A 26,074-nucleotide genomic window follows, 5' to 3' on the forward strand; every position below is an offset into this window, starting at 1 on the left:
CACTCTGTCTCTGGTGAATCCTCTCACCCTCCGCATCTCTGGCCTGTACCCCAGTTCTATATGAATAAATAAATAAATCTTTAAAAAAAAAAGATATTATAGCTAACTTTCCCTGTGACACTCATTTTGTACCACTTACATATTTTTAATATGCTATTTTATTTTTAATATTTTTATATGTAATATATATAATACTAATTATACTAATCAAATTTGGTCATTTTATTTGTTAGCATATTTTAAAAATATCTGTCCACTCAAATTAGCCAGGTCTACTGTGTGACATCTATTTAGTAAAACATTGTCATTTTTTTCCCTGCATAAACACATTTACAAAAGGAAAAGAAAAATCAGCTGTAGTGACACTCTCAAAATATTGAATTTATAAAGATTGGGCATAATCTTGGTCTTTGAATACATTTGTCACCTCTATTGATTTCATGTTCTTAGCTTATTCTCTGGTTAAAACATTAGGTTCTAATTGTTTTCCACAGCAGTCTACTCATCTAATGTACTTATTAGCACACAGTTTAATGAGTTTTTTCTGAAGAAAAATGTGTTTCTCCCCCACATACTGAATAATACCTTTTAATCTTTATTCTAATTTGTTTTCTGTAACATTTGTGCTAAATTAACCTAAGAATCTTATTTTTATGCTCATGCTATTTTATTATAAAATAGCATTGTAACTTGGCAGGAAGTATAGAGCTACTGTGCAAAAGTTTCATAGCCTAAAATACTGAGGACTTGGGTGGTATTTATCACCATAAAAAGTAGTCTTATTTCTAATAATACTCAGTGCAATTTCCAGTTGATTCTCAGAGAGAATCTTCACCACATTGCTTTCATTTTGCTCACAGCATAGTGAACAGCAGGAAATAAATCCACTAATGCTAGTATAGCAAGATTTATTATTTTGTATCTATGTGCATACATAATCCATCATTTTCTTTACAAACTTCTGATTTTACAAGGTGACCCACTGCTAATTTTAAAGTTCTCTTTAACCATATCTTTGAAAAAAATATAAATGCAAAAATTAATTCAAAAACATAGAAAATTTAAAATAAGATTATGAGAAATACAAATAAAGACAAAAAAGCATGTAGGGAGTCCATGAAAGAGTTTTATCTATAACTATGCTGCCCACACATGATAGTTGAGCTCTTTAAATGTAGGAAAACTAAATTGAGATTTGCTGTAAGTGTAAAATGCATATTGGATTTTGAAACTTTAGGATAAAAAATGAAAAATATTTAGGTGAGTTTAATATTAAATGGGATTATAGATATGTTGGCTTAAATAAAATACATAAAAAACTTTCCCTCTCCTTTGATTTTTCTTGATTAATTTTCTTTTTTATAAATTAGCTACTAAAAATTTTAAATTACATATGTAGTTTGAATTATATTTAGAATGGTCAGCAATAGTAAATATTGTATGATTAATTTCCATTACTTACTCTGTTGTGCTAAGAGCTTATATATTGAGCTAATATGCCTGAATTAATCTTGCATTTACTGTTTCTCAAAGTGTTATTGCATGACAGTGACTTGGGCACTTGTCAAAATGCAGTGATTTACCCAACAGCTCAGTGGTGAGGGAAGGTGGTGAAGAATGGAATCTGAAGTGTTAATAAGTCTCCTGCTGACACAATGAGCCTTTCTGCCTATTACTTTACTAGTTTCTCCAGTCTTCACTGCGGTCAAAATGGTGTGCATCTAGTGTGCCATTTGAAATGCTGCTATTGAGGTCATTAAGCTGGACCCTGAGGTAGTCTTGAAAACATAAAGAAATGATGACCAGTGCTTCTTAGAGAAATAACAACTGACATTCTATTTGCTGCTGGTCAAAGTAAACTCTGTAGATTTTGTGATTAACTTGTGAATTTTGTAATTGGATAAACAAATCATAAATTCTTTGTGAATAGTGCTGTTCTATCACATATGTATAAAACTAAGAAGCTATTTACTCAGGCTCACAAGTTATAACTATTTAAATTTGAATATTAAAATAGCCTTTATGCTTTTCTGGAGTTTTCAAATCCTACTGCTACTTGTCTTTTAAATTTGTTTATAACTAAAAATTGAATTAACAAATGAAGCAAATGTCTTGCAAAAAGTTAGACATTTTCTAAAATTCCGAATTGAATGTCAGCACTGGGTATTTCTTAATAGACAAACAGAAGAATCCCCATAGGACAATAAAATATATAAAGCATGAACTAAAACCAATATTTTGTTATCATGCCACTGGATTATATTGCATCCAGATGGAAACCATGGATTTACTTAACTTTCTCTTGACTCAAGTGGGGTGTGTATGCATTGAATTTAAACAGAGTCTGCTTTTGAAAACTTATATCCTGCTAAGGTGGAATGAGTTTCAGTGCTTGATTATTTCTCTCTACTAAAATCTACAACACAGAGCAGTATTATGAGTATAATCATTATATTTTTAGACAACACTTTTCAGGACATTTATAAAAGTATACTAATTTCTATGATCTGTAGGATTAATAATGTTTGTTTATGCTGATTTGTGGAAGAAAAAAGTTAGTTGATAGGAGATTATTACTATTTTTCTAAAGTGTAAAAATTGGTAAGATAAGTAATGTTTTACAGAATTACTGTAAATTCACTTTTTGTCAAAGATGTGTGAACTCTGCAGCTTATAAATCTGGTCACTGGAGTATAATACTCAAATTCATTTTATAACTAATTTCAATCATTTTTCTTAAATAAATAGCTATTTGTTTGGGGGGAGGGAATCAGAAAATGTAATCACTTAAGGGCTTACTTCACAGAAAATAGTATCCTCGTCTGACAGCCTTTAAGGTACACTTGATTTACCTTGCTTTTGCCAAGTCAATAAAATGTGGTGAACTAGAACAAATTAAATCATTTCCAAGATGGAAGGGTTACAAGTAGTGCAAAACCTGCCTAAGGTCACACCTACTCTGGTTTCCTATATTCCTGGGTCTCAGAACAGTTTGAAGTTCTACTCTTTATTACTAGACTATGTATGAAAGATTCACACAGAAAAAACAAATAGATACAGGAAGCTAGGAAATGTCTAATCCAACCCTTGTTTTCTCAATGAGAAGCTGAGGCTCAGAAAACAAAGTGGTCTCTACCCCTTTGTCAGCATTTTCCAAAGTAACATCAAAGGATACCAATAGCAGCAATGGCGTCTTCTTATGATTAAATTTCTGGGTCCTGGTCTCTTCCTTTCTCAGTATAGAGCCCTGAGAGGTCCCAGGTTAAAAAATTAACACACCTGATAACTTTTAAGTCCATTGGAATATAAGAATCACTGCATCTTATATATTACATATGTCTTGAAAAATGAAATCTATTATTTTTATATAGGAAAAATATATAAAATATATGTTGAGACAAGCAATTATAAACTGATGCAAATTAAGAGGGCCTTGTGGGAGGAAGGTGTATGAGCAGTGAAGTGTGCAATCATCTTTTATTATTGAGGTTAGATGAAGAATTCATCTTAAATGAATGAACAAGGTAGAAATGAATAAGTCACATAGATACATTTAAATTTCTTATCAAGTGTTTACATGTAAAAGCATGTTAGATGTGTAGTATCTAGGAATAATTCTGGGAAGTGAGGGCACATAATATTTCATGGAAAGGGATTCTCATGGGATAAACATTACCATGGCACTGTCAAGTTTTCATTCTATCTAGAAACCTTAGAATTTTACAAGTGGTTTTGGTAACAAAATGAAAAATGTAATAGCAAAAGGGAAAAATTGCTTGCAGATTTTATCTCTCAGAGCATTAATACAATAATCGGTTATCTAAGTCATGCTGGGGATCCAAAGAGGAGAAATATTTTCCACCTTAAAAGGGTTTAAAATGAAATAAGATTTTTAGAATAATACTCATATAAAATTACTTCTTGTTAGATAATGCAGACAATAGAAAGATGGAGTACAGCAAGGTAAAAGAAGGAGTAGGTTGTTAAGCAGGAAAAGTTGTCTTCAAACTGGATAGGCACAGGGGATAAGGATAGGTGGAATTTATTCACAAGCCATGATATATGGTTAAGATATATGGTGAAGTATGAGCCCTGAGGAAAATAACTGAAATTCAGTTGGCACTGTTACCTGGCTACTCTGGGAAATCAGTGTGATTAATGCTTCCACAGATGTCTCTTCACAGCACTCATAAGAGACACCTGACAGAAATTTCGGAGTAGAAGGTCTCCAGGAAAAGCAGGTGCTGTCAATACTGTAGTCTGAAAAGCAGGAGACGCTCCTTGATGACGCTCGACAAGCCTATGGTTGAAGCAGAATAGTGGGACAGGGGAGAGGCAGCTCCCTTAACCTAAAGCTGTGTACGACTGGGATGTCGGCACCGGGGGATGAGGGGGTCTTCTGTGCTGGACTAAGATTCTGGTGTTTACTGAGGAAGAAAAGACAGTCATTGAAAGCTTTTGAGTAGGAAAGTGACAACTTAATAGCAGCAAATCATGTGAGCGGCCATAGGACAATTGCAATGGGGTGAATCAACATCGGGAAAACAGGCCACTGGACAACTATGCAGAAACCTGCACCCAGAAAGAGGTGCTATGAGAACCTCAGTCCTGGAGGGAGGGAAGAAAAAAAGGTTAAATTTGAGCAGTAGAGGTAAGAAGACTTGAAAACTCATTCAATTATTTTGAGGTCAGGAAGTAAGAATGGGAGGCAGAGAGAGAAAGGCAGACATCAAGTAAGACACCTAAATCACAGCCTGTGCCACTAAGCTAGAAAATAAGGGATAGAGTTTTAAGATGGCATAAAAATTATATTCACAGTATACAATTTCCAGAGATTTTAGTGCTACACAGGTGGCCAAAGCCTTCATAATATATTTAATTCCTCATTGTTCATTGCAAGACTTCTGAAGCTATGTGGAGTTATGTGTGCCATTGAATATTTGCATTGTTTTGTGTTGTTTTTTTTTTTAAGATTAGTTTATTTATGCATACAGAGCTAGGATACAAGCCAGAGGTGCAGGGGCGGTGACAGGGTTCACTAAAGACAGAGTGGGGAGCAGAACAGGCAGACTGATGAAGTACACTGCTGAGAGGAGCAGTCGGCAGGGTCAGGAGAGGTCTGCCGCGCCATGTGGTCACCTCTAGGGTCGGCAGGGATCGAACTCATGCGGAAGTGGCCTTAGCCTCTTAGTGCTGTGCTTTAACCCACTGCGCCACCAGGGAGGGCCTTTTTTGTTTGTTTGTTTGTTTTGTTTTTTAATATCCTTTTCCAGTGCTCTTTAACTCTATCATTCTGACCATCAAAATAGTTTTCTTATGAGGAGTCACTCTTGCCAACTCACTAACCCCATATTTGAAACATCGGTTTTTTAATAAGTTGGCAGATAGTTTATCTTCCTTAAAATTTGCTTTACATTAACTATTTTGTATATTAAAGGTCAAGAAAGATATTAATTTTCCTTTTAGAGGAGTAAAAGCCACATACAGACCTAAAAACTGAAAATAAGATAAATACTAGCAATGATTTCACATAGCTCACACATAGTGTAAAGATAAAGATTAGACCTTCATTTTAATACTTTGAAACAAATTCCATCATTTTACCCCTCTATGCATCACTTTCAACAAATGCACTCTCTAAAAAATGTTCCTTGACCTAATGTGAGTCAATCGTATAAGAGGTACTGGTGACAGGTTTGTGGATATGGAAGTATTATCCAATGTGAAGATCATTCATTTTGAAAACACAAAAGGAATTATGTTTGGATTTAGATGAAGAACTGTTTTACTAACAAAGGGCATTAAAAGAATGTTGGCAATGAAAAAGGTGAAAAGTATGAATGATGGCAGGCCAAAAAACAACTGAATACTACTTCCTTGATTCCAAAAATTTAATATTTTCATTTGTAATAAATGAGTAGCAGTGATCAGAATCTTTTCCTGGAATAAAAACAAAATATATTACAGGAAATATGAGAGAATGTCTCCTCGTAGCGACTTCAATATTAGCAGGAGAATTGAAATGAAGAACATAATTCCACAATGAGTTTGGCACCTTCTATCACATATTATTTTGTGAAACATATTGATATTCTAATTCAAGAATAGGTTTTATTTCTTTTTACAATATACATATGTGTTGATTTATGTATAGAAGTAATGTGTTTGTAAACATGCCCCTGTGGGCACCAAAAGAAATGTACATCTTTGTAGATAAAGCAGAGTGGTAACAAGATTTCAAATATAGATGTTTGTCAAATATTTTTCATTATCATACATCACACACACACAATGACCCATATATTGTTCCAGAAATTGAGTTGCATATACATATATGTGTGTCTACTTGTATATATACATATATGTAATGGATTAATACATACGCATACATATGTGTGTGATAGATAAATATATATACATGTACATATGTAATAGATAAATAAGTAGATCTGGGTTCATTTCATGTTCACCTCATGGTCTAACAATGTAGTGAAGATGTCAAGTAGAAAGTGAAAAGTAACCACAATAATATTCAGGAAAGAAAAAGGTAATAGGCTAACACTATCAAGAAATCTTCATAAAGAATCACTGTTTTATCTAAGCTTTGAATAATGGAGATAATCTAAACACAGAGGGAAAAGATTTTGAAGCTGAAAAAAGTAAGCAGTTCAGGAGATGGAAACATACATAAATGCACAGAAATATATTCAATCAGAACTGTATTGATAACATCTAATCCTCAAGACAGCCCTGGGAAGTAGAAAGATTTGATAACATAGTAGAGAGGATGAAGCCAGTTCAAAAGGTTTACTGAGGTCACGTGGTTGGAAAATGTTCTCTATGCACACAATGTCTTTCATATATACAATATCTTTCATATCTATCAGTGATGAGTATAAATGCTTATGTTTATATATCTGGGTATAAAAGGATTTGTGTAACTGGTAGTCATATTCCTTGGTATCTGATATTTTCTTTTTTCACCCAAGTATTAAATGTTACCTGCCTTGTACCAAATATTCCACAACCAGTGCTAAGCACTAGAATTCAAAGCTAAGACATAGCCTTTACACTAAATATCTTAACCTCTGAATATTTAAGGCTGGTAAATTTATAAAATACATAAAAACAGATATATGTGTGTGTGTGTATGTATATGTTTTCCTTCATTTCTAAATTTATGTTATTATTGTATTCAATTTCTTTTCTATCTTACTAAAAACATATACAGAAATATTTTTATGATGTTAAGGTAAAAAGAGCCAATATAAGCAAAAATCTATGCACTTGCTAAACATTAGTTAATGAACATGATTAGTTGAAAATATGTCATAAAGCAATGTCAGTTTCACAGGCAGATTTACTGGGAAACTAATAAATCATGAACTTCAGGATTCCTCAAGTTCAGTGAACACTAATAAAAATTAAATCTGAAATCAATGATCATCTCTACCCTTAAGAAGGCTGTAGAAGGTTTTGAGGCAATGAAGAGATTAGAACAGGGATCATAAACCACCAGCAACACAGCAATTAGTATTCCCAACTGACCTTTATACAATTTTCCTTCTCAGGCACTTGAATCACAGCTGTTTAACCCTTTAAACATATACTAATGAGATAGAATACATGTATTACCTCTGTTTTCTTGACTTGTATTCTGACCAAGATTTAAAATATTTTGTTTTTTTTCTTTAATTTTAGTAATATTTCTCAGTAGAAAGAGCTTCTGGTTGAAAATATATATATGATTTTTGCTTTCCAGGGAAAATTGTCTTTCAAAAATGTAATTAATGCTTGGAGAAATCCTTGCCTTTGAGTTGGACTACATGGAAAGCATTCATAATAGATTCACTGCACAACCAAAGTATCTTCATAATGGAGTAATGGCATTTGAGTTTATCAAAATTTTAAGTATACTTTCATTCACCCATTCCTGTCTTTAATTCAAGTTTTCATTGTCTCACAGATTTTCCCCTTGACTATTATACAGTCATGAATGGATTGGGTACCTTTTTGTTCCAAATCATTTGTTTGTTCTTTGTTTAAAGCAAGATTAATAGACGCGACAGATTTCAATCCAGGTACTGGAAAAAGCAGTGAATTAATAAGTCCCTACCTTCACAAACTTAGCAAGATCCAAGAGGAGGTAACTTTCAAACACAGCTCATATCAGTGTGTGCTGCGGAGACTAGTCAGCTGTAATAAAGCAAAGAATAACTACTTGCAAAATATGTACTTGTTTTCACTTTTACTTGCTGCTAATAAAACCTGTCGGTCATTTTTCCAAGACATTGGATTTTTCCCAGCTTGAGTCTGAGGTTGCCATTGATTTCCAGTAGAATTTACAGCTATCTCCTTTTGAAGCCAAATCCATGTCTTAGAGTTATCCATACGAAGACCATCAATACTCTTTGCCCAGTAATTGTGTTTTGTTGATTGTGTATGGGAACATCTGGATCTTTGACCTCACAAGTTGTTACACAACAAGCCCCTATCCCTGTGGAAAAGTGTTTCTTCCTTTATGGCTCAGAGATCCTGTGTTTGCATGTTAGACTCGATGTTCTGGAAGTCATTTTCTCTTGCACTAGGGTTATTTAGTTCCAAGGACTGGTTTGAATTTCTTTTAAAACTATAAGTGTCTAGGATTACATTTAATTGTTAGTTTATGTACAGGAGCATTATTGTACTATGCTACAAAGAATATTCAGTAAGTACTCTTTTGACCTGAGTAAATTTATTCAGTTACAGGCTGATGAGAACCCACAAATTTCTGAATCATGACATCTGTACAATCATTTGACAATATTGCTGATATTATCTATTAAGCTTTTACTGTCTATAGAGTCGTAAAAAGTAACTTGAAAATTGCAGTGTAAATCAATAAAACCAATGTCTAATGTTTGGACACTTTAACCAGATGGCTGGTGTTTAGCAATTGTGAGTAATATTGGCAACACACAGTTCAGGGGAAAAAGCTATTGTTCCAAGCCCTCACAGTGTCAGTCTTCCTGGGGGGTAAGGAACTTGGGGCAGACTGAAGCATTGCTGAACATTCTGTCAGCCTAAAGGGCAGGAACCCACAGTTCTGGTCTAGTCCCTCTGAGAATGATGGTCAAATAAAAGAATAGTTTTCTTAAACTACAGTATGCTTTCCACAGCATTCTGGGAAGGAGATCCCTTTTCAAGTATCAGGGATGGGTGTGTAGGCCTTAGTTTCTCCATCTTCTGGGACCCAGTGATGTGACAGTTAATCACTTATTTTGGGTCATTCCAGCCTTCACCCTATGTATGATTTGAAAGACCCTGGCCTATCTAGTATGTTCATGCTAGTCTTTGCAATTTGACAGGCCACATTCTCATTGTACAATCTCCCCTTCATAAAAACCACTTGGATGACATTGAAATCCATCTGGTTTTGAACACCCTGTAGGAGGTAATACTCAAGAGTCATGCTGGGAGATTATTTTTGGTGGTATTCCCTAATTTCAATAAATGTCAAAGCTGTGATCATTATGGATGATGACATTGAACTCTCAACTATAATATAGTGTCTCATTAGCAGAACCCTTTTCCCATCCAAAGACCCTGTGAAGTATGGGGAGGAAAAACCAGTCAACAAGAGTCCCTGTTGTGTAGTATTATGGTAGAAAAGCTTTCTAAACACTTGAGCTCGCCCTACTGTCTCAAGCAGATGACCTGTGTCCCTCAGTGATGTCAAACAGACCTATGGTCTACAGAATTCTGGTCCGTGTACAATCACTAAATAGAATCTTACAGCACTACAAGTGACCTGGCCCTCCCAGCTTTCCTGGCCTCCATATGTCCACATTGCCAATTCTCCTGATTATCCGAGCTGCATTCCCTTCAATCCATTCTTAACATCCTTCATTTCCTTAAGCACCTTTAAGCTTTTGCACCTGCATTTTATTATCCCTAGAACAAATACCCTGCCATGTCTTCAACTCCCACTGAGGACATATTTAATATTAGTTCCTCTCTCCATGTTCAATAAGGATACCCTATTCAGACATTCTTCCAAAACCAGCAGGATTGGGTCAGTGTGTCTGATCCCCTACAAGAAACTTCCTCTTTCCCAAACACCTCTGGATTCTCTCCTTTTCCTCAATGCCAAGAATAAGGTTGCCTCTGGCAGGATTAGACAGTCCTTGGGTGTCAAGTAACTAGATCATCTATAGGAACCAGCTAGATCAAATGTTTCCACTGCACAAAAAGACTGTTTAATCCTCCTCGATTAGGGCCAGTCACTATTCTAGGTAACTGACATCTATTAATCCGCCTTTACTCTTCATATGAAACCATGATGCAAGCAGTGTTTGAATTTTCATTTAATATATGAGAAAAGTGAGGCAAAGGATTGTTGAGAAACTTGTCCACAGTGACACATCTAGTAAATATTGTTTTGATTTGAACTCTAGTGTACATATGTAATCATCATAAAACTTTAGAAAAAAGAAAACTGACACCACAGAGAGTTGTTTGCTACATCGATGAAGTAATTTGATGGTCCACACTGGTTTCCAAGATCCCTTCCAGGTTAACAGTGTGTGTTTCTGAAACTGGAGCTGCCCTGTGCAAATGCACATTCTCAACTGTCCCTCTTCCTTTCCCTGCATTTCTTTTGGGTCTGCACCTTGCCCACTCCCTGCTTCCTCTCCTCTTGAAGGTCACTACTCTTCCCAGCTCCGAGCTCATTGCTTCAATTCCCTGACCTCTGTTCGCTGGCCTTTGGCAGTCAGAGACCAGAGTTCTTCATCATGGAAAGAGAAAAAAATGTCTCCTTATAGAACCCCAGGACTCATACAGTAGAACTTTGTCTTGGAACTTCTACACAGTGCTGTCTCCTACTTCACCTACTTCCCTCTTTTTCCATAAGTTGGTGTCCACTTGTGGGTTTCAAAGATACAGGATGCTTTCACGTATATCCCATGGTTTCATTAGTGGGGTGAGCTTTCTTACTCCCTCTGCTGTATGTTGGGGTTTAAAAATTGAGTAATAAGGTGCCCACCATCACACTAGTGAAGGGTAGATTTGAGGATTTGAGATTTGAACCCAAACATTCTGTGTTGTTTCTATTCTATGAACTAGTCTGTTCTCTCTATGCTGCAGTCTGTTTTGCATATCACAGAATCTATGAACTTCACCTTTAAAAACTCACCAGATATATAATGTTAAATGTTTATGGCCTTAGTTGTTGACTTTCACAAAGTGTTTATCTTTCTCTCTGAAAACAAGCTGTAACTGATCATCAACCATTAGGACTTTGAGAAGATACGTAATAGGTGAAATTGTACTGTAAATTTCAGACCAAATTTTTGCTTTGTTTATCAAGATGTGTAGCATAGTTATTTGTATCTGATATAGGAAAATTCTGAAAGACAATTCCAGAATTATTCACAAAGTGCCTTGCATTAAGAAACCTCAGTTCCCAGAACTGGGTGCTTTAGATATCCCAGTAACACATCATCGGCCATCACGGGTTCAGATGCTGCTAAAATTGTATTTGCCTGGGGGCCACAATCTCTGCACAGTGAAAAATGTTTTCGATGTGTTTTTCACTGTGTGCAGAGGCCCAAATGAAAAGAGGAACATGGAGAAAGTCCCCATGAACCATAGAGAGGAACACAAAACACAGGGGCTCAGAACCTGTCCACTGTCTGTCCTCCAAGCCTCCCCACAGGCGTCGCTCAGACCTCAGAGATCCAGCCTTTCAAGTGCCCTCTACTGTCCAGGCTAAAATGACAGAAAGCCAGTTCTGCCCTGTGGATGTTTGCTTAATAATTTTTTAAAAATTACTCTTGGGTTGAAACCAGGTTTTCCAAGTTTGGGTTCATAATAAGTAGTTTTTAAACATTTAAAAATAGGGGTATGTAATAAAATGCTGAGAGACTCTCTGGAGATTGCTGCTGCTGGCTCGTCTCTAACACAAAGCCTACGCCATTGAGCTAACATTTTGTTCTTTGACTAAAGAAGAAAACAAAGCTGTTAAAAGCAAGTAAGTTCATTTTCCAACAGCAATAGCGTTAACATCTTTCAAGTCACTCCTAACCATAACTAATTAGAGGTTTGTGAGGTTCCAGAAGGGTCATCTCAGGTTATGTAGCCCGCAGATTTGTTGTTGACTGTTGGCAATAATGGGTTTGTTAAGAATTTTTTTGCTCAGCTCGAGGTGATTATCTTTTTTTTTTTTTTTTCTTTTACTGGTGCGTCTCTTATTTTGACTGGCTGAGGTTGGACTGCACGATGAGGCCCCCACTCAAAGACAGTGCCAGGTTGTTGCAGGAGATCTGTGCTGACAGATTGTTGAAAACTTATTAGTCTGACGTTTTAACAGCCTGCAATGGGATAGAAATCTGCTCTTTCACTGGAAAAACTTAGAAAGGAAAACATGAGCTCGAGTTGAAATCAGCCCCCGTTCCAAATCGGCGTCCTCTGGCACCAGTGTGCTCAGGGCTGCCACAGTGTTTGGAGATGAAGGCCTGGCTCTGCCACCCACGAGCAGACAGTACTCAGGGCACTGTACTGTAGGAGACCCTGAAAATGCACCTTCTTAGGGAGTTGGAAAATGGGGAGGTCGCCATACTGCGTGCTAATGACTTGGGCAGTAAATAAGTTGTAAACTTCAAGTGAGTGGTGAGGGGGACTCTAGCCATTCTGTACAAATAAAAAAAAAAATAGAATGAATATCTCAGACTTGGTACACTTTTCAAGACAGAAATGCCCTGAAAGACTGCAGCCAATGCTGTTGAGAGATATTGCATGTCATTCTGTTGTGTTTGTAAGAATTCATTAAATAATGCAACTCTTCAAAGGTAAAGCTTTCCTCTCTATCCCAGCCCAGAAAATTTGATTAATCACTATTAGTCCCTACTTCCTTCCCTCCAGTCTCATCTGTGTCTACCACTTTGATTAAGATCTCTACTTTCTCCCACCGCCCTTCTTCTTAAATAGGGCAGCTACTTAAGAGATCCTGAAGTTTCTGGGCTTTAAACAGATCACCATCTCTGACTGAGAAGGGCTACTATTTTGCCAGTCAACTCCTCCCATCATGCAGACTGAGGCCTGTGGTCACCCTGTCTTGGAAGCCTTATCTGATATCCCAGGCAACATTGTTTGCCCACCTTTGAGGGTACCCACAGCTTTCCATGTTCTGACTTCACACTGGGCTATAAACTTCCTGAAAAAGAACCTACTTTACCTAACTTTGTATCCACACCCAAGATACACAAAGAAGTTGAACCAGCACAATCATTTAATGATCTCCTTTTGAAGCTTCATTCATATTTTCACTCATTTCAAAGACATTAATGGGGGTACAAATTTCCAGGTCTTGCTGGTCTTTGGAAAACTGAGTTTAAACAGAATCTATTTTTTGTATGATCTATAGATCTAAGCCATTTTTCCACCAGGCTTATCTTCTAGGCATCTGGCTTTGATTAGTGCCATGTGGCTCTTTGTTGAGGGGAACTATGATATGGGAAGTGATGCAGATGTTTGGAAATGTCTTTTCAATGTCAAGTTCCCCCTTCATCACCCCTTTGTAGCAACATACCATGTGTCTATATCAGTGGTAGCACTTACTGACAAGTATTTTTAAATGTCCCAGAAAAAAAAAAAAACTCTGCTTATACTACTCCAAATTAAATTCAAATATATCCCTCCTAGAGAGAGCACTAAGATAATTACTCATTAGTTCATTTAATTAACATTGACACAGCCCATTGTTATTTGGCCATCATGCTGGCATCTCTGGAATTGTTGACTTCAAAAACACACTACCAAGGCACGGACCCAGAGACTAGACACTGCTGGCACCACTACCTCTCGACACCCATGGACCTGGTGAGAGGCTCAAGGGTAATCAAGTAAAATGGCTGTATGAACATACTAGCACTGGTCTTGTTTACGAAGACCTCACTGGAGAACTTCTTGTGCTGTTGAAACTGAGCCCCTAGGGGTGGGATCAGGATCGGGGTGAGGCAGCGTGTGTTGAGATCCTGACTCCTCCTGTTGTCCTTGCTGCTCCTGGCAAGGATGAACTGTACTTCATTTTCCATCAGTGACCATGGTTAGTGCTTCTCCACTCAGGAAATGCCATTCTGACTTTTTTCTCAAAATGAGTCTAATGATATGTCAAGGGGTTCTTTATGTTTGTTCTGTTTTAGTGAGCCATCAAGCACAGCCATGGAAATGTTGGGCTTTTCCACATCTCTGCAGTAACATCCAATATTCAATCACCAGCTCCATGGGTGTCGAGAAGTAGTTGTGCCAACAGCTTTCTAATCTCTGGCTCCCTGCCTTGGTGGTGCATTCTTGAAGTCAACAATTCCAGAGATGCTGCTGGGTCTCCACCTTCCCAGTTGTGGCTCACCTTATAAGCTCCCCTTATAAGTCGATTTGCCATTCTGTCAGAGTCATTCCTCGAGGCCCAGAGATGCTCCTCCAGCTGCCTCTTTCCTTTCTGTTTAACAGAAAAAAAGTTATAAAGAATAGGAAGGAAATAATCATAGCGTTATAGCCTGTTATTATTTGCTGATGACATTTAACACTACCTACTTGCATAAAATGTTATTGCCTCAACTGATACCGGGACCACTCTCCAAGCAACAAGGATTCTGTCTTGAATTTTGTTTGCTGGTGTTTCCACTCATCCAAAGATATCAAGACACTTGGCCTGAAAAGATTAGTTGCTTCAGGCCTGCTGAGAGACTAATGCATTCTAGAGATAGCAAATATTCAGAAATAAAAAAGTATGAAAGCATACTGAAGCAGGAAAAACATTAACTGGCTTAAGGAAGCTAGAAGAGCTGCCAGCAGAACAATGTGTGAGCTTTTCATGTCCTAATTTTTTTTTTACTTCTTTTGAGTATAATGTGGTAATATTAATATTTGAATAAAATTTTCATTCCAATGGTAATTTTCTCTTAAAAAGTTTTGCTGAATATATCAGCATGATTTTAAAATATCACATCTAATATAAATTTTCACAACTAATTTTATAATAAAATAATGAAAAGAATACATTTCACTTAAGAGAAGTATACTTTATTGAACATATTTATAGAACATAATTTCACTAATGACAATTAAATATTATTGATATAAAAATTTTAAGTGTACTAGGATATCGTCAGTATTATATAACATCCATCTTCTTCCAGACTAAAAGCAATTTTAAATTTAATATAGAAATTTTAAATAAGAAATAGCAACAAATTTGTGGAGTATTCTGACTTTCTAATTTTAAAGTATTTCTTCATTTTTAATCCAATATAATAATATAGGAGTTAAATAAAATTATAATGGATGATGGTCTATTAATTCAAATTTTGTATTATAGCCTTATCTACCATAATTTAAGTCAGTACATCTTTATTCATAATGAACTAAAAACTAAACTCGAAGTGATACTGTCTTGAAGATTATATTAATCTGTTTTTCAGATGAGAAAGCAGGTTTGGAAAAATTAAATAAAAATGCCCATGATAGAATAGTATGTGAGTGGGTATAGTAAGAAGATTTAAACTTAGGCCATTCTGCTCCAAAGCTTCTGCTCTAAATGGTGTCAGCGCTTGCAGGGGGCTAATAAGTAAGAGAAGGGAATATAAAAGTAGATATAGTCTAGTATTTTCTAGACTCTAAAAGGTGCACATAAAAGTATAAGATGAGTGATACATAACACTTGTAACAATATTTAGACCATAGTATGGGCTCCATAAATTTTGTTTTAAGATTTATTTATGCATACAGAACTGGGGTACAGGCCAGAGGTGCAGGGGCAGTAAGAGGATTCACCAGACACAGAGTGGGGAGCAGAACAAGCTGACTGATGAAGTACACTGCTGAGGGGAGCAGTAGGCGGGTCGGGAGAGGTCTGCTGCGCCATGTGGTCACCTCCGGGGCGGGGATCAAACTCATGCTGACGTGGCCTTAGCTTCTTAGTGCTGCGCTTTAACCCTCTGTGACACCAGGGAGGGCCCTCTATAAAATTTAGCCAATCTACAGGTCTTGAGTAAGAACCTGGTATCAGAGTAACAAGGCATGTTAGGTACATGAGCCATGAAAGCGTCTTGTCTTTTCATGGTTTGTAGGGGCAGTGGACATTGCACACAAGAGTTCATGTCAGCGATCCTATTGTTATGAAAAGAGAGCATGGCCAGGGCTCTAGATCCTCAAAATTGGAAAGATTATTTGGGTTGACTGGGAAAGATAGACATAGACAAGGTCATTTGTTCTCAGTAATTCCAGCACAGATGACAAAACAAAGATGAAGATACTATGGAGAGATGGATCTTGAGGGCTAGAAGCCTGGTGATCAGAACGGGGTCAGAGTCAGGGTAGTCCAGCGGCAAGGGGTGGGGGTGGGGGGGCATTGGGGGATGGGGGGTGAGTCCTAGCATGCCCGACCAGGTAGAGAAGCCCCAGTGGAGATCTGAAGCACCTGAGAACCCACCAGGGTGCAGACTTTCCCTTACAGCAGATCCTGCAGTTTTCTGAGACATGAATGAACCCTGTGGTTGAGCCAAATTAATCTCCTAAACTGGGTCATCACCCTGGGTTGCACAGCAAGCAGCAGCCTGGCATCCAAGCCCCCATAAACACTGTCATCAATGCAAAAAGCACTGGAAAGAATCTGGTTTGTTTCAAATCCTGAGAACAATCAGAACCCCTTCTGGGCATTGCTTTAAAATCCATTACCACTATCAGGTAACTTTAGTGTCTTTACAAAAGCAGGACAATTAAAGGACTAGTTAGAGTTGCCTTAGCCATCTGCCAGATGGCCTGGGAGATGGACAAGAGGTCAGCCTCATGGTCATCAGTGGGGCTCGCGCTTTGGCGGCTCAGTCACTAGCTGTGTGCCCAGTGAACCCAGGCAGGTGAGGGCTCTTCAGGAATTCATGTTTCATAGAAATTTCAGAAACTTCTGGATTTACTCATTTCCAGGAAAGAGCAAGACTCCAGAGCCTTATACACACATTCGTTTATGTGCATCTTGAGGGGCATGTATGAGTAGCCATGGGAGGCTCTACAGCCTCCACCCCAGCCCCCCAACTACTGGAGAGCCCTGCAAAGAGAGAGAGGGCATTTCTGTCCCAAAACAGGTGTGGGCTTGCTTGCTAAGAGTGTGAGGGAGCATTCCAAGTCATTTGGACCCATCTGGTAGTGTTTGTAGGACCCAGAATATAGTCTGGTAGAACTTCTTAGCACTTTGTTGTGCCGAGAAGTTGAAAACATTTTAGAAATCTTTGAGCTTTCATTTTAAAATAATGATTAACTCATAAATATGCATTTTCAAAAACAAGTAATTCAGGAAATGGACCTTCGTAATTTGAAAGTGTTTCATTTCTGCCAACACACAAATGAAATAGGGGCAGACAATAACACCGACTCCACGGGTCATTAGGCCTCACATCTGTTCTCTGATCTAACTTTGTGACATATATTCACATCCCCACGTTGCTCACAGAGAAATGAAGCATGAAGATTAAATAGCATGAGAAGTATCACATGACATATAGGTCATTCGAGTAGCCAGAAAAGAAAGCTCACAAAATGGACTCTCCATCTAGTATTCAGTACCCTCTTACAATGTGTGGTCCCACCCAACCTTCCTCCTTTGCAGTCCATTCTATCGACTCACCAAAAAGCTTGCTTGCTTTTGATGTCCAGGAGACAGTTGTTCATCTCTTTGTTCATGATGTAGGTCATCTGAGAAAAGGGCTTGATTTGAATGCAATTGAGGCCTCCTTTTACCTCTCAAGCTGCTCCTTTTTTTGTAACAAAGGATTTCATTATTGGGAATGAAGAATGAGAATGTCCAGGAATTTTTTTCCCCAGAAATGTATTTTGTCTTAATATAAGTATAGAAAAAATTAAAGAGGGATTGGTGGGGGTGGAATTAGCCAACCTGTGAATAGTAAAAGTAAAAGGGAAATAGACAAATGGAAAACGTCCTCAGACTTTCTTTATTGCTTGTTTGTTAAGATTTATTTATTCATGCAGAACTGGGGCGCAGGCCAGAGGGACAGGAACCGTGAGAGAATTCACCAGACTCAGAGTGGGGATCAGAACAGGTAGATCAACGAAGTACACTCTGAAGGGAGCAGCGGGCGGGACAGGAGAGGTCTGCCTCACTCTATGTGGGTCACCTCCCTGGCCTGGATCGGGATCAACTCAGCTGAAGCGACTGCAGGTAGCTTTGCAGTGCTGCACTTTAACCTGTTGTGCCACTAGGGAGGGCCCCTCTGACTTTCTAAGGACAAAGAATTAGTGATGAAAACGTCATTGGAGTAGATAGTGCACTTAGTATAAAAAAGACTTCTAGAAGCCCAAAGGTAATGGGTGTGGGGAAATGTGCGGTTATTTTTACATTTAGAGTGTTACTGATGGAAGCAATTCTTTCTTATTATGAAGTATTTCAAGTATAGAAAGCAGTTTAGAGGGTAATTTAAGGAATGAATCGTTTTAGAAAAAGTTGATAACCCCTATGTGCTCGCTAACATTTCACGACTATGAAACTTCCCCCTCCCCTGAATTTTATCTCCATTATTCATTGTATGTTCTTCTGCCTTTTCCCACAAGTCAATGTATTCATAAATAATTCGTACTATTTTTAGAATTTCAACTTCATTTCAGAAATCAGCTTTTTGCTTAACATATTTTAAATGAGTTAGCATTATGTAATTTAGCATTTATTTTATATGATTTGAACAGTGTATAATCTCAGTATTATATATTTATATGTACAAGCTATATATAGCATTTTTACAGTGTACATGACCTTATTTCATTCATTTGAATCGCTCTGTACTGTTCCAGTGCATGAATAATAACTGTTTTGTAACTAGACATTAAGATTGTGTACGCACACCTCTCTGTTAGTCTAGATAACTTTCTATATTATAGAACTTGTATATCACAAATTTGCTAATTTGGGAATATTTCTCCAAAGTGTTTTTTTCATTTTGTGCTTCCAGCCTATAGTACATGAGAAATTCCACTCATTTACAGTCCTCGTAAGATTTTTTTATTGCCAGACTTCTGAATTTGTTACAGCACTGAATTCAAAATAAACCTCGTTTTAGTTTTAATTTTCTGGTTCCTGATTATTAGTATGTTTGAATCTATTTCCTGGCCATTCAGATTTCCTCTTTCATCAATTGCTTGTTCATGTTTCTGTTGGATTATCACTTTCAAAATGACTTGGAGATTTATTTATATATTCAAGTACTAACCATTTTCAACTATTTATATAGTCTGTTCTTAAATAGTTGATTCTATCTCTGCAGTTTGTTTTGCATAAAACTTAACAAATGAGTTAAAACTGAAATATAGATAAGAAAGAAATGCAATTTCCGTGAGTCTGTGAGTTCAGGAAAAGTACTGAGTTGAGTGCCATTTTTTTCTTCCCTGCCCCCCACCCCCAACCCAACGCAGTTCAGAGTTAGGTGTGGGACACTTCGTTTTGTGCTTGAAGTTATCTGTGTTTGATTGTTGAGAATGTCATTTAGAACAATTTGAGTGCTGAGTGAGCACCAATTCTGAGGGCGATTAAGTTCAGATTACTAGATGTCATGATTCCCATACCCACTCTGCTTGTGTTTAATAGGGTCATTGGAACTTGAGCATCTCTGGCCGTGGCTCCTCACATACACAAAGTCAGGTGGGGGCAGTGACATGAGGCATGCAGGAGTAATTGGTCCCAATTTACTTCTCAAATATTTTACTACCAGAAAAATCTCCACTTGTGATATAATCCCTAGACTCAGGTAAACAAGGAAATCATGAAGAGTAGGATACTATCATGGCGATGTCAGTTTGAACAGATTTGTTGTTTGGGAATCCTGATACAAAAATCTTAAAATAACTATGACTTTCTTTCTCTTTCAGAGGTGTGGCGAAATCTTGTTTGAAAACCCTGACCAGAATATCAAATGTGTTTGCATGCTAGGTAAGAAGGCTCTTCATTTTAGATATATCAAGCATGTTGTCATGTGAATTTATGGTTGTTCTGTTGCATTATTGTCTCTTGTTCCATATTGCAGAGCTTTGTGTAATTTTATAGTTTTATAGACAGTTATAGCCCATTTATTTGTGGAACATGATGATGAAAAAGGTTTTGATTTTAATAACTGTCAAGAAGTCAGGAACTATGCTCGGATCTTTCAAAAATTTTCTTGAATTATCAGCAAACCAGAAAAATGGAAGTTTTGTATTCAGACAATGGTTATGAAAAAGTAAGAATATCACAGTTTAAATCCTAAACTAGAGGTGGTGTACCAGGTAAACTATTAAGTATTTACATCACAGCAGAAACTCCTTCCTCACAGTGCCTGGAAGAAACATGCGTTTGAACTAATCTGGTCACCAAGACAACTAACCCACATTGCATTTGAAATAAGATTGCAACACTGTAGTAATAATCATTTGTTCTTATGGGATCATCAATGCCTTTCACAAACTTTAATACGTAATGATAAGAATGAAGATGACGTTATTTTCCTCATTTTGATAAGTTAGAAAACTAATACAGAAAATATGTGAGAAATCTCTAAACTGTAAAATTTTAACTATATTATCTATTCTTTTTTAAACCACTGAACTATGTCCAATAATCTTTACTAATTATAATAATCTAATAGAATGAATTAATTCAAATAAACCTTAAATTTGATTTTCAATATAATTTTACTCTGATCCATTCCAACCCCCAACCATACTCATAAACAAAGAACAATGATTCATTTTAACGTCTTTCATTTTCTCTGGCTAGCACATGTGTTGGTGACCTGTGTGATCAGTGAGATAGTTCAAAAATAATGAGAAAAATAAATAGATGCCTTGGTCATTTATAATTCAATATATTCAGGTAATAAATAATAGAAGGTTGCTCATGACTTTAAAGCAAACCAGAAGAAATAGATAAACAAAAATAGACATCATATTTTTCTAGTCTTCTGATCTTTATTGTTTCTCTGTAGTGGTGTTTTAAACCTTTCTGTTGCAGTTCTTATGTTTTTATTTTTATTAAGCTAGTAGCTATATAGAAAAGTACTCATTGAAAAATAAGCATTTTCCTGGAAGAACATAAATAATCAAAATAACAGAACATCCACATGCCCATATCAAATAGTCTGTGTTCTTTTCTCTTAACCAGGAAAATGCCTCAAGAATGGTAATAATTTAGGGTACAAACTAAACAGATTATAGATATATTTTAAAAGGATGATAATTACAACTGAGATTTAAATATAAACAAAATGAAGAATGATGTAAAAAAATAAATTTAAAAAGTAGTAAAATAAAAAAGGATGATAGCTGGATGGATGGACAGACAGATGGATGGGTGGACAGATAGAGAGATGGATAGATAGATAGATAGATAGATAGATAGATAGATAGATAGATAGGTAGATAGATAGATAGATAGATAGAATTCCTTCATTGAACTATGTCCCAGCATTAGAATTTTCAAAACATATCAAGTCACACTTGATCTATGTATTAGCTAACTCATTTAATTTTCATAAGACGAGTTTGGGCCATAGTTAACCTCATTTCATAGGTAAGAAAATGAGGCAAATGGACAGTTACTATGGCTAACTGAATAACATTGCAATATTACTTGATTATAGTTCCTACCTGATCAAGTAATTTAAGCCAATTTTGTTGATTCATGATGATTTAATTACATGAGCACATCATACACTTTGACTTTGTTTTCCCTTGTCCTGGCTCCTATGTGCATTGCTTAATACATTTATAGTTGGGATAAGGACGGCACTAAAGGATCTACTATTCCCTTCAGTGTTGGCTCACTTAAAATAAACTCAATCATCTTTCCATCTCTTCTATATTATATGGAATAACTTAGATAGATGCCAGAAGATATTCCTATGTATTAAAGATATTTAGATAGATGCCAGAAGATATTCCTGCCAAGCATTCCAAAATTAACCTTATAGAAGTCGGTTTTGTATTAGTACTACTGTCGTAATAATCACAATTACCTGAACACTTAAATATGTAATAGGTGAAGTCCACCCTGATCCTCTTACATCATATTCTAAGTAAATTAAGATATTTGAAAATACAGATATCCTTGCAATAGCAATATGTTATTAAGCTTGCAAGTTTTGCTACTTTATTCAGTTTTTATTTATAGTGCCATGAACTAAACAATATAAAGGAACCATGTGAATGAATGTTTTTGTTACTTTGAGGCCACACAAAATATAAATATGCCAGAAGAACAGCTATATATATCATCTATAAATCAGGTGATGAATATTTATAATGTCTAGAGAGCTAGTGAAACTGTGCCCTCACAGAACTGATATTTAAGAAGTTTATACTTTTTCTTACTAATTTTTTAAGAGGATTGCTACAATTTTTAATTAAAGCATAAAGGCTTCTGAGATCTTTGATGAAAGCGATACAAAGATGAATGGTTATCCCAGTTGGCACAGATGATGGAGCTGCCAGTGACCTGGGTACACCTGACGCCCTTGGGCGCCACTCCACAGAAAGGCTGTGCCAAGTAGTAAGGGAAAAAGTGAAGTTGAGTGATTATTCTGTTATACCAAGAGAAAATCAAGTTACAAACATGAACTCACAAAACCGGAGACCCCATTTTGTGTTGCATCAGAAACATCTATGTTAACACAAGGAAAGCGTTGTTCACACTGTCTGATGTACTAGCTTGCTGCTTCCCTTAAGAGGAACCTGTACTCATGCCCTGTGACTTCTGAAGCAGTCTCAAGAGAACATTACCTCCAACAGTAAGGGATAAGGAAATCACCTGGATAGCTGAAGGGAATGCTAAATTTATTAAATCTTGGCAATCATGAATGTAGCTCGTGTTTTTGCAAGAAATGCTGCAACTTCTGTGACTAAATCAAAATTTCCAAATAAGAAAGCTAAATACATAAACTGTATTTCTAAAAGTCCACCTCCCATCGCTATACTCCCAGGTGGAGGCCAAACTGAAACAGTTTGGGCTTTGAATTGTCAGCTTTTTGTTCCCTGCTTTGCCATCCCCACCAAGATCTGCATGGCTGCCCACCCACAGTCCAGGTTGGGGTGCTTCCCTCCTCCCAGCTGAGCTCTGCATCCCATGCAGTTGAGCTGGAATATGGCCGTCACTGGCCACAGCCATCATTGCCAGGTTTCTTCTTCCCACTGCTGTGTCCCCAGGTCACTCTGAAAAGGACAATTTTATGCTTTGACCTGTCTACCTCATGACTTCCACCAAAGTCATGTTTCAGGCATACTACGTTAAATAAGACATAAGTGTAAACTTCACCTCGAATTATTTTAAAGCACTGAATTCAATGTAGTTTTTATGGAGATCGAATGATGGTCGCGTCTCTTGAGGAATTGTTTCTGGATTCAGGGGAATAGTTTGTGTTGGATACGAAGGTAAGTAAAGATGTATCACATTTCTGGTCTCAGTGAACATTAAATACTCCTGAGAATTCCCTCAGAGAGGTCAAATATGGGTAATCATGTTAAATACCAAATTGAAGTAAAATTTTCTCCTCTCCTTCCCTCCCAGGGAATAGGTTCAAATCCTTATCTTCCTCTTTTTTTTTTTTTTAAATATCATGTGATTTTTCTCAAACTCAGACTGACCTAGAAGTTTATATAACTATATCAAAGGATAAACAACTGGATAGCAAGACTTGTACCTTAATGAGGTGTAATGAACTGATACCAAAGGAAAAAAAAAAAGAAATAGGAGAAAAATTATCTCTCATTGCACAATTAATACATGATGTATGATGAGTTACTAAAAAAGTTTTGCTTTCTAAGTATAATGAAACTGTTGGATACAAAAAGCCAAGAGTATTTAGAGAAATGGCATGAAATGATCAACTTTTATTTTTTTATTAGTTCATTTGCTAACCTCACTCTGTGAAAAGACAAATCCTTAGGGGAAAAAACTGTCAAAAAGAATTTCAGATCCTACTCAATGCCTCCTATTATCCCCTTTATTCTTCAAGTAAGTTTCTTGTAAACAGTAAGCTTTCATTTATAATTCCTGATATTCTATTGGTTTAGTTTCTCCCTCCTCCTTGTCAAGTTTTAATTTTTTCCTATTTGAAATTTACCAATTTGAAATTCCCTACCTCTGTTTTATCCATGATTCCTTTCAAGCTGTCATATCATTTGAATAAAAAGGAAGCTTTTTCCTACCTTCCATGCTTAGAAAGTGGTGCTCTTATTATCAGGTTTCTGGTTGAAGTTAATATAAATCATTCAAAGGCACTGCCAGTTTTCAAAGCAAAAATACCATGATATCAATATTTTACTAACATTCACATACATAGATTTTCTTTCTACTCTTTGCTCTGAGAAATTAACTATATACTCATGAATTTGCTTCATCTTTTAAGTTAGTTATAGTTTTTCTGCAAAGTAGAAATAAATCTATCTTTCTAGCCCAGGGGTTAATCTGGTGATAGTGTATAATGTTCTGTGAAGAAACTGCTGCTATGATTCCTTAAATATTGTTCTGGTATCAATAACTTGATGAATAAATAATAGACAATTGCAAAGACCCAAATTGATAAAGAGCAACAAAAACAAAACTGCTAAGTTATAGATTATTAATGTCACCAAAAATGTAGAAAAGTAACTGGAAAGGTAAAATATTATATAAAAGTAAAGGCGATTTTTAAAATATTGTAAACATCCTTCAGTATTGTGTGTGCCACAAAGACATTCAGCCAACATTCATCCAACAGCCATCCATGCACTGAACACTTACTCTATGCTGTGCTAGCCCTGGAAATGCAAAGAGCAGTGGGCCACACGTTCTCCCCTCAAAGTCCAGGAAAAGATGTATGCCCTGGACCTCAAAATCTGCAGAGTGAAAAATGATACCAAAGAAATCAGGTGTGTTGGAACTACAGAGAGAGTGCACACAGTTGGGATAATTCACATGATTTAGATGCAAAGGCCAAGAAAGTGGAAACGTTCTTGACAGTGGGGGATGCAAAACTATATGCAAAAGTCCTCATACAGGTAAGGAGGGGAGTGGGAAAAGCAAAATGTGTTTCAGACTTCAGGAGAATGGAAGGATGGATGGGGAAGGATTCTGAGGCCATATACTGTGTAGTTAGACTGTTACCATCGACTTCAAAATACAAGTATCAGATAAAAGAGAATTCTAGTACCTTTCATGGAGAAAGTATGTTTATTTAATGAGGGATTATGCAATACTCTAGAAACTAGTTTCTATCTGGGCAGTATGCAGTATAACCATTTGCTAGTTACTTGTGAAATTAAATCATTTTTTAACCCAGTGTTTATTTTTACCTGATGCCTTGAATCCTAGGTTTCATTAAAAATATATATGTTAAAAAATATATATATATATATATATGTTAATTTTGTCTTTTCCTCTTGATATCAAATATCATGATATTATTTTAAGAAGCAAGACAGTATTGTCATCTTCTAACTGGAGAAATTATTTTTTTCACTTTTTGGAGCTTTCTTATCTAGTTAAATCGAGACTTTAATGCATATTTTGCTCTTATCACTGGCATGGGCTTGTGAATTTTATATGTAGACAATTTTGAGGTCTTTATGCTTTTTCTTTAAAAAAAAAAAAGTATACAATCTGTTTTAAGGCAAAACCATACCTGGTATTAAAGAAGGTTGCTGGGATGTAGTCAAAAGACAGGCCATTGAAATCCTGGAGCCAGTTAGTAACTGTGAAGCCTCTGACCCCTCAGAGGAAGTCAACATTGCTGATAGACACACATGAGAATAGCATAACCTTCTGCAGGGCCTGGCCCAGGTGGGTCAAACTGGTTGGTGAAGCATTTAAATCCTCTGCCAACTCAGTCAAGAGATGGATCAACTCCCACATAAAATAATGGGGAGTTCCCAAGCATAGTACTCTCAGTCGCCGGATCAGAAATATGTAGCACTATACAGAGAGACAATTAGAACATATGCTATGTAGCATGCAATTAACAAATAGTTGTTGACCACTGTCCAACCTTCTGTAAGTTGATATATGGGAAAATTAAAATTCCTGCAG

At 36.5% G+C, this 26,074-nt stretch overlaps 1 protein-coding gene across 2 annotated transcripts in view; it reads left to right on the plus strand.

The window, feature by feature from the left end:
• PDE7B (phosphodiesterase 7B) overlaps positions 1-26,074 on the plus strand; it is a 279,507-nt gene that overhangs the window by 71,846 nt on the left and 181,587 nt on the right. Inside the window, exon 2 of one of the 2 annotated variants that reach the window (XM_012722959.1) lies at positions 19,909-19,969. In XM_012722959.1, the coding sequence (XP_012578413.1) occupies positions 19,909-19,969 (61 nt within the window). Of the gene's footprint in view, positions 1-19,887; positions 19,970-26,074 lie in introns of those variants that run through there. The other variant, XM_004673881.2, reaches the window with a different exon arrangement.

The sequence above is a fragment of the Condylura cristata genome, unplaced genomic scaffold (assembly GCF_000260355.1).
Source record: "Condylura cristata isolate star-nosed mole 26May11 unplaced genomic scaffold, ConCri1.0 scaffold00001, whole genome shotgun sequence".
Lineage (NCBI taxonomy): Eukaryota > Metazoa > Chordata > Mammalia > Eulipotyphla > Talpidae > Condylura > Condylura cristata.